This window comes from Acomys russatus, chromosome 15 (assembly GCF_903995435.1).
Source record: "Acomys russatus chromosome 15, mAcoRus1.1, whole genome shotgun sequence".
NCBI lineage: Eukaryota > Metazoa > Chordata > Mammalia > Rodentia > Muridae > Acomys > Acomys russatus.
The window spans coordinates 65227040-65237469 of NC_067151.1; the positions used below are offsets into that span (position 1 = coordinate 65227040).

Here is a 10430-nt window from a genome sequence, read left to right on the forward strand (position 1 = left end):
CTTTTCCCTCCTTTCCCCAACACTAGTAGGATAGAAAGATAAGAGAGAAAGGAGGATAGAGGGGAGAAAGAAAGAAGTCCCTAAATGTAACCTTTACTAACTTATAACCAACCCCCCCCCCAGACAATAACAAACATTGGTAAAACACACTCAACCCTACCTATTGGGAACAGGGGTGTCATGATCTCACTATTACTTTTTGCTGTCTAGGGTAGAAATGTATTTTGGGTGCTCTTAGAAAAAGAAGATATTAGCCAGGCACTGGAAAAACCAGCTGTATGTTTCTGTCCCAGTCTTTTTGGGATGGATCCTTTGGGCTAGCCCTTTTAAAGTTGACATGCATGCAAATTCTTGAGAAAACTAGCTGAGGCAGTATTTCAGGTTGAATCACCTGGGCTACTTGCTTTGTCTTCATAATTATCTGGTTTTTTGCTCTGAAAAATAAGCAAACTTTAAAAAGTATTAGTATAGGTACATTTCTACACATATATGGAATATGCAAGGTGTACAAATTAAAGATAGATGTCGGCCCTATTTTTGAGCAGGTGTAAGGCATCAACTTATGTCTGCGCTGTAATATCTATGCTGTATAAAAGGATGTCATGTCATGAGGACCAAGATTCCCTTGCTATATGGAACACATTCATGTTTAAGGTAGTAGGAGGTCTTCCTGGTCAGATCTAATCTTTAAGTTTTGTCGGTGACAATATTTTTCTCTCCCTGTAGATACATAACCATGTCCCCATCTCAAACTATTGCAACTTTCTAGTGCATTGTCAGCACGTCCTTATAATATGTTGGTTGTCCTCGTTCCTCAGTTTTTACCCAATGTCTCTCAGCTGCTGTTGTTCCCTTTTCACCAACAGTAAGGAATTTTAAAGTCGGGCTGGAGAGATGGCTCAGAGCATAAGAGGACCTGAGTTCAATTCCCAGCAACCACATGGTGGCTCATGACCATCTGTAATATTATCTGATGCCCTTTTCTGGCCTGCAGGTGTACATACAGGTAGAGCGCTCACACATAAAAACAAATTTTTTTAAAGAAAATGTAAAATCAACAAAGCATTATCTAATCCGTCCCTGGGTGTCTTTACACTTCCTTTTTGTTTAATAAGCATCTCTTTTAAGATACGATTATTCCTCTTTACAACTGCTTGTCCCGTAGGATTGTGTGGTATACCAGTAATGTGCAAAAAAATTCATCTTATTGGATACATATGCAGGAGCATTGCCAGTCTTAAATTGTGCAGGTATTCACATAATTGCTATTATTTCCAATAAGTGTGTAATTACACAGTCAGTCTCTTCAGAACTTGAAGATGCCCATTGAAACTCTGAGTATGTATCAATGGTACGATATATGTACCTTTGTTTTCCAAATTTTAAAAAATAAACTACATCTACCTGTCAGATTTTATTCCTTTTGGTACCCCTGGGGTTACTTCCAGCAGACAATGGAGTTTGGTTATACAAAGAACATGCAGGACACTTTTTATGTCCTTGGCTTGTTGCCAAGTGATAATTGTTTCTTTTATCCTTTATTGTTAACATTGATGCTTTTCATGAAATTTTGAGGTTTCTAACATATTTCCTATTAGTAATTGGTCAATTTCCTCATTTCCTTGTGCCAGTGGGCCTGATAATCCTATATAGACCAAATATGAGTAATATACGAGGGATAGTTTCTACTTCTGATGGCCTGTTACAATTACATAAATAATAAAGTCAATTCTGAGTTATCAGGAGTAAATTCAACAGTTCCTATATGCAAAACAACTCTTTTTGCATATTGAGAGTCAGTAATTATGTTAAGAGATTCAGGAAAATCTAACAGCCCCACAAGGATGGCACACAATTCTGATTTTTGTACTGAGGTGTGTGGACTTTTGACTGCCTTAGTTATTTCACCTGACTTATAACCTGCCATTCCCATCCTGTTTGCAGCAGTATAGAAGGTTGATGCCTCTGGAATTGGTGTTCTCTTTACCATACAAGGAAGGATCCAATTAGTTCTTTTTATAAACTGTATACGTTTGCTTTTGGGGTATTTGTTACTAATTTTTCCCAAGTAGTTACTACAAGCTCTTTGTCAATCTTCATTGATTACCCACAATGACATAATCATTAGTAAGAGGCACTACAATTTCTGCCAGGTCTGTTCCTGACAGTTGATGCAGACTTATTCTACCATTTATAACTAATTCAGAAATTTTTTCTATGTATGTCTTCAATTTTTTACTTTATGTGCTAAGAAAATCCATTCCATGATTTTATCTTCCCTCTGCATAGTGAGCCCAGTAGGAGGAGTTGAAAGCAAAATAACCAAACTACAGTCAAGCTTAGCATCAGGCCTATCCACATACGCATCTTGTATTCTTTGTTCTACCAGAATTAGCTTTTTCTATTTCAGCCATTAGACACCTGTTTAAATCGGGATCCCCCTTTAATGCCATTTTAAGGGCAAGGCTGTTGGTATATCAGCAGTGGTCTTTTTAAATAAATTTGGAAACGCAATACCTGTGAAGTTGTGTGTTTGGGCAATGGGCACAGCTTGTGATTGCCCTTGATTACACTTACCAATACCTTCTTCAGGAGCCATTTCACTCGTAATTTCATCATTGTCTGTCTCTGTGGTTACAGGAATATTGAGCACCCCATTGCTGTAAAAGATCCCTTCCCCATAAATTTATGGGTCAGCCACACAAGGTCTCAGCTTCCCTGTTTGCCCTTCTGGTCCCACACACTTATTTGAGATAATTTACCAGTTCATATAAATTGTCTATAAATCTTCTGAAGTGTCCAGTCTGGCTTCCAATCCTTGAGAAAGGATCATAACGTCTGTTCTTGTATCCACTGACTCCTTCTCTTTCAACACCACTCATTGGTACCATTAATCTAGGTCTCTGGTCTTTAACCACTGTTTGCCAGAACACCCGTCTTCCAGTATTCCCAAATGGACCTGTTCTTTCTACAGGAGTGGCTTTGCCCTTGATGTAAGGAAACAGTAACAGCTGAGCGATTTTATCCCCTACATTAATTTGCATCCCCTTCTTTACATATGCCAGGAGTTTAACTTCTTCCTTACAGTCCCCATCTATGAGACCGGACGCACAATGAAGTATTGAGAAGTTAATCTGCTTCTTCCCAGGATTATTCCTACAGTGAAAGTAAAGGACCGTAGACACCAGTGGTTATTTTGTAACATTCAAACTTTGGGGATAGTGTAAGGAGTTTATCTGAGGCCAGACCCAAAGCTGGGCTGCCTTCAGTAGCATGCATTAAATCATCGATACCTAGTCTTCGTTTTCCTGCAAGTTTGTTACCTTGACCAAAGAAAGACAGCTCTTATTGTTTGCTGCGGGGCCTCAAGCTAACAGGCCCCTCCTTTCATTTCCCAATGGCAAGAGATTACCTCTTAGGTCTCTCTTGGATTGACAATCCCTAGAGCAATGTTTTCCCTTCCCGCAGCAGCTACAACCCCATGGGAGTCTTGGCACATCATCACCACCACGGCTCCTTGTACTCTTCTCCGAGTACCGGTTACTCCAGAGTGAGTGCTCCTGTTAGTTAGAGGGCTGCAACTTTTTTTTTTTTTTTTTTTTTTTTTTTTTGAGACAGGGTTTCTCTGTTTAATAGCGCTGGCTGTCCTGGAACTTTGTAGACCTTGAACTCACAGAGATCCACCTGCCTCTGCCTCCAAGTGCTGGGATTAAAGGCGTACGCCACCACACCTGGCTTTGAGGTCTGGAACTTTTAACCTTTGTAAATGGCCAAGTTTACCACATTAAAGTGCTGGGTGTTTTGATATCTGAGACCCCTAGCTATAGCTTGTCCTATGATGCTGGCTTGATGCTCCTGAGAGCTAAAATCACCTGTCTCTCTTATCCATTCGTCTAATGGGCTCCTCGTGTTTTTAATGGTCTGATTTCTCTCTTACACTCAGTAATCGCAGTCTCATACGCCATGAACAGTGTCAATGCCTGTCTCAGGACCTGGCATGGCTCTATCTAGAGATGAACCCAATCTCTGTAGGAATTCTGTGAAGGCTTCTCCAGGGCCTCCAGCCCCTTAGTAAATGAAGTGGTGGCTTCACCAGGCTCCTCACCCATGTCCCAAGCTCTTAAGGCTGCAACACGACATTGTTCAATTACTACATCTTCAGACCTGGTTTGTTCTCTTAAGTCAGCAGAACGCCCTTCACCAAGCAATTGATCTTCAACAATTAGCACCCTTGTTATTTTTTGTTGTTCTATTCTCAGTGGATTCATTTCTCCACCACAATATCCACTGTGACCTGTTGGCTCTGCTCCTTAACAATTAGGTTTTATTATGCATTTAGTAAACAAAATTATCTTCCTTATAGCCTGACTACTGTAAGCAAGAGGGAAAGGAGGCTAAAAAGAACAAAAATAAACCTCATGGGATGAGTCCCTAGGCGTCTCGGGGCCTGTAAGCAGATCCTCTCCCCATGGAAACAATCCGCCCCTCCTTGTGGTCCAAGCCTGCAGTCAACCCCCCCCCCCCCACACACACACACTAGCCTGACTGGAATCCCTGGTCCTCTTTCTTAATTCCGTGCCCAGGACGGGTCCTCTCAGTCCATCACAGTGTTTATCTCAGTGAGGTATCCCGGGTGTCTCAAAACAGCCCGCCAAGACTGCTGCTTCCAAGACTGCTGCTTCCACCAACGGCCAAGTCGTATTCCCTCCACAGTAACGGTTGAGCGGCTTCTAACACAGCGGACACCAATGCCTTCCAGTCTTGGAGAATGAGTCTATGCTTCGGAGCCCAGTTAGTTAACATTTGTTTAACAAAAGATGAATGAGTTCCAAAATGTGCAATAGACTCCTTAAATGCTTAAATCTGGCTCATCTCCTGGACACCATCCCATCTCATGAGCCTCACCACCACCACTAGCAGGGATATGTTGCACAAACACTGGAAAAGCTGATGGCGTCTGTGTAGCCCGGGAGAATTCCTCTACTGGAGCACTTGTCTCCACAGCCCTTTGGCCTGTCTGCTTTCTCATTCCTCTAGAATCTTTACACCCTCCAGCTTCCGCCCCCTTCCACAAGCTGGTGCTCTGGAGCGGAGCTGGGCGGCGATTGTGGGAAACACTGGCTCTCGGGTACCAGGTGTTTCCCCTTTTCCAACACCGCTTTTTGCTTTCCACATGCTTCAACCTCTACCCGCAAATTCTCTAGTTTTACAGCCAACTCTGCAATCCTTTCCAGAACGATAGGATTTACTGACCTTTACGGTTTGGGTATCTTATCGGTCTTTCCTCCAATCTTTTTAAAAATGTAATACAGTAAAAAGACAAAGAAAAAGCAGAAAATTCCCTCTGGCTGTAAAGCAGGAAAGAACTTTGCAACAGCAGCTGTGGTTTTGCTGACACCCTGAAAAGCATCTGTGTATCTTCCTCCACAACATTAGAAGCTAATTTCCCACTCTGCCCAAAGCACGTTGGGTGCCACCTGTAGGCTTCAGCCTTTCCCACCTTATTTCATTTGGGGTTCTGTAATTCTTACACCTCCCTTCCAACCCACCTACCCTAGATAAGAAGGAAAAGCGGTTTTGGGGAACAGGAAAAGTAGACCTTTTTGGATTCAGTTCCTGGGAGCGATTCCCCTTGCATAGTCAGCAATTCCACCAAAGTTGCTGCTGGAACCTGGAACAGCAGCCGGAACCTGGAGCCCGGAAGCGTTCTCTGGAGCTGCTCTCTCTAGGAGCGTCTTGAAGTGGAGCAGTGAACAGCCAAACAATACCAAGACCCAAAAAGCCTCCACCCCGCCTCCTGTTTTGGGCTCATATATATATCTCCTGAGTCTGTAATAAGAAATGTTTCAGCTGGCAAAAACCAGCCCCCACATGAGGTAGTTCATCTTCTAGTGGATAAACATCACCTGCTCTCTCACAAGTCTGCTCCCCATCCCACACTTGGGATCAAAACAAAAACACATGTGTACATCCACTACAACTTAAAATTAACGCACAGTGATACAACAAGTGAACTTTAGGAAACAAGGCAAGGCCCACGGGTGCCTTCTGTGGGCCTCTTTAAACTCTAGGGTTAGCGGCCACATACCAGGCCTCCAAGCCCTGCTACCTGGAGGCCAAGGCAGGAGAGTGTAATTACGTGTGTTGCCTGAGCAAGGTATTTGAGAGAGCAGCTTACGAAGATGCTGTCTCAAGAAGCAAGAGGAGACTAGGGACGTAGCTCAGTGGGTAGCACTTCTGTGTCATTCGCCACAGCCTAAGTTCAAAATTCTTGGAGCCAGTTAGCAGAAAGACCCCAGGGAGCAGGCAGTCTGAGCATTTCTTACCCTTTTGGAGGAACCTAGGCAGGCTCCTCTTCAAGTTTCAGGTTCCGAAACCACTGACGCGGGCTCAGCCTGGCGTCCGAGTTCCTACACAGCAGGCTCCGGAGGCCACTGGGTCCTCAGTTTCCTCAGTGCCCCTTTCCTTCAGGGACATAAACACCTATTAAAACCGATCACGTGGGGCTCGAGAGATGCTCAGAGGTTAAGAGCACTTGGCTGCTCTTGTGGAAAACCCAGGTACAGTTCCCATCACCCACATGGTGGCTTGCAATCTTGTCATTCCAGTCCCAGGGGACCTAGTACTCTCTTCCAATCTCTGTGTGCACCAGGTACGCAGATAGTGTACATATATACATGTAGGCAAAACACTCATACATGTAAGTCTAAAAAAAATTGTGGTACACACCTGTTCTCAGCACTTGGGAGGTAAAAATGGAAGAATTGACTTGAGGTCCTTCTCTGCTGTCTAGTGTGTTTGAGGCCAACCTGGGCCACAAGAGACCATGTCTTTAAAAAAAAAAAAAGCCACCTCCACGTCCTTTAATGTGTCCATTATGACTCATCAGTTTGTATCTTATGCTATGAGTCCCCTGCCATTTTTCTAATACAACCCGGTACTTGCTGTTATCTGGAATGTTCTGTTCTCTTGTAAGTCTTCCCTTAGGATGTACATACTATCTCTGGTTTTCTCCACATCCAAAGAGAAGAAATTGGCACTTGTCTCTAGTTTAAATTAAAATGTATAAGTGCATCCTAGCAAGGGTAAGTCTTTCTGAGCTTTCTAGTTGACTGGTGATTGGTCTTGGCAGGTACTCAGTAAATGGGAATAGAAAAGTGGGTTAGGGATAAGAAGGCAAAAGCGGCCCTCCCATGTCTGACTGAGGTCCCTGCCTCTGACCTTTTCAGTTATGTCCTGTAGTGAATTTATCTGTATAAGGCTCATATTCCACTCCAACAGGTTCCCTCCCCCCAAGAAACAGTGAACACTTTGATTGCACTACCCTTTATTTCCTAGGATGCAAGTATCTTAAATCACATCCTGGGCCCCAGAGTCCCGTGTGTTGAGGTTTCCGGCCCCTCACAGAGATGGAGGGTTTAGGGAGGCTCACTGGCCAGGCTGGCCAGGGTCCCTTTCAAGGGGATACACCATGAAGATGACATTGTTCCAAGGGGGGAGGGCGGGATGATGTGGTCTGACCACCTCAAAGCCCATGTAGCTAAAGGCTCGCAGCAGGGCACCTGCAGAGGAACAGAAAAGACGGTGTGAGCACACATGCTACGCTCAGCCCCTACACTGCAGAGAGGGACTCTGGAAAGCAGTGCGGTGCAGGCTTACGGTGTGCGTTGGAGTGCTGAAGACAGGCTCTATACCCTCCCTCTAACACCCACTTTAACGTCTTAGTTAACCTTTCAGGTCTCCAGTTTACTCATTTGCAAGGCGAGAATGAGAACCCTTCCTCCCAGATTTAAGATGTGATCAGTCGAGCACTTGCTGCGATGATGGTATTCCGTTTGGGTTTTGGGTCCGAGATGAAATCTCACTACGTAGCCAATGTGGCCTTGCATGTGGAATTCTCCTGCCTTAGTTTCCCAGATGCTAGGATCATAGGCTTATACCACCATACCCAGCTTGCCTTGCCTTATATCCAACAGAATGGAAACTCTTGAGAGGTGAGCAGTCGCATACTGCATCTGGTTAAATGTATAAATCCTGTCCTCCTAGCCCTACACATACATGTCTCATCCCTGCGGTGAAGGCTTGACCCATTTGCTTCACTTCCTTTCATAGGCCACCATGTCCCTTGAATGGATTCTATAATTTCTCTATGCTCCCAGCCTTGTGTCTGACACCACCTTCAGGGGCCTTGTGTTAATCCACTTGTAATAGGACTGAATGTTGTGTGCCTCAATTTCCCTTGCAGTAGGAGTTGGGGTGGGGTGCTGAAATGCCAGAGGGGACACACACCTCTGTCCTCGCGATCGTTTTGGAAATTCACAAACACAGAGTCCACATTGGTCTTCTCCTCCACATACTCAAGCGTTGCTGTTAAACTAGAGGCCAGAGAGAAAGTTAATGCCCAGCTAACTCAGAATCTAGACAGACAGGGCAGGAGATACACTGCTAAGTGTCTGCTCTCTACCTACTGAAACGGGGAAATTAAAAGTCACTATGGGAGTTTGGGAGCTCTTCTCTGAAGCCAAGGGATTCCACCTGACTGAGGTGAACGTCACAGAAGGTCATGCAGGAAAGGACTGCTGAGCAGCTGGAAAGCATTCAACTATTTGGGGTCCTCACTTTGGTGTTCCTGAGTCTGAGTCCAGCAACTGGCCCTCAACCTTAAAAATATTCCTTGAACCCCAAGACCTTGTCTGTGAGCTACTAGTGTGTCTGACCCAGCGTCTGAGTCACTGTGACATGACAAAGGGAGGAAATGCCCCGTCTCCTCCCCACACCCACCCAGCTCCTCACCTCTCTCGGTTGCCTCGATCCAAGGCCCGCTGCGGGATATCCAGGAAGAGTTGGTGGTCACACAGAAGGCCGTGCCAGTGAGCCGAGGAATGGGGCGTGAGACGGAAGTGGAAGTCTAGTTGAACTGGATCTTGGTGGAGCAGGGGGTCAGTTGATAGCACTGTCAGGTTTCCAGCCTGGAAAAGAAAGAACATTGAAGTAATCGGTGCTCGTGAAATCTTCAAATCGCGTCGAGGGCAACGTGGGGTGCTTTTGAAGAACCAAGGAGAGGCAGGGGAAAGTCGGAACCCTAAGAGATGTGACAATATTCCTCAGTCCTAGGCATAGCCATCCTGTGCTGAGTACCTGGAGCACCTTCTAGTACTGGGGAGTTCATGCTATGTCCCCAGCCCCACTTTTACTATTTTTTGTGGAGTTCGGGAAGAAGGTCTTGCTAAGTTGCTGAGGCAAGCCTTGCATTCGCTTTGTATCCTAGGTAGCCCTTTCGAGAAGCTGGGGTTACGGGCCTTTTACTGCCAGGCACGGTTCTAAACTACTTTATATCCCCGAGAACCCTACAATCTGATATGCCTCTACTCTACTTCTCTTCCTGGCATCTGCTACCAGCTATATGACTTTTAGATATGTGGGCTAGAATCCATCTAGAAATCAGATTTTACACATGATCTCAGAGTCCTGCCTATTCTTGGATTTTATGGCTATCACCTAGCTAATGCTCCCACAGAATTAAAAAAACCAAAGAGTGCCCCCCACCCCGGCATGTCAGCAGTTCACAGTCTACTTACTGAATACAGCTCTTTAAGCTGGCTGTGGTCTTTTTCCTGCTCAGTGCTCCTGCCCACCTGGAGGCCTCCTAGGGACTCAGGAGCACTGGAGGCAGCAACGGGGCCGGAGAGTCAGGTCCTCCTGCTCCTTGTAAATGATGCTTGTTGGGAGAGAAGAAGCCAGGTCAGTGTGCCAGCTCAGTGCTGGGGTGAGGACGTACACGGAAAGTAGCTTCCTGACCTCAGCTGCGCAGCCTCAGAGGCTAGGGTGAGGACGTACATGGGTGAGGATGCTTCCTGACATCAGCTGCGCAGGGCCCGTCGTCAACACTGTTTCCTGTTCTACCTACGGACGAGCTTACTTTTCCAGGCCAACCAAACAAAAAAGTTATACAGGGCTGGAGAGGTGGCCTGGAGGTTAAGAACACTGTCTGCTCTTCCAGAGGTCCTGAGTTCAATTCCCAGAAACCACACGGTGGTGCCCTCTTCTGGCAGGCAGGCAGAACATTGTATACATAATAAAATCAATCTTAAGAACGGATGGAAGGAAGGAAGGAAGGAAGGAGGGAAGGAGGGAAGGAAGAGAAAAATTTATACAAATTCATGCCAGGCTTCTACCCTGCCACTTAAGAGGTTCTTTCAATGTGTTTCTCTTTCCTTATACTTTATGTCAACCATTAAAGATGAAAACAAGTACCTTTTGTAACAACAAGGCAGCATCTTCTCCCGGAGGGTGATCCGGTATTTGTAACAGTAGAGGTAATAGGCGTATGGTGACCAGATGGGGTAGAGGTAGTTCCGTGTTTTTCCCCTCTTGATATAAGAAAGGGAGTAGAGAGAGGGGCGGGACCTGTTACAAGGCAGTTTCTCTGT

General features: G+C 45.3%; 1 protein-coding gene across 1 annotated transcript; it reads right to left on the reverse strand.

Annotated features, from left to right (window-relative positions):
• Positions 1–7326: 7326 nt before the first annotated feature.
• Oaz3 (ornithine decarboxylase antizyme 3) lies at positions 7327–10430 on the reverse strand (the record flags this gene model as incomplete). Its single annotated transcript, XM_051156877.1, is given in 6 exon segments — positions 7327–7562; positions 8290–8375; positions 8794–8969; positions 9579–9657; positions 9659–9718; positions 10255–10430. Coding segments are annotated over 6 exon segments (711 nt in total), but the record flags the coding sequence as incomplete, so codon positions are not given.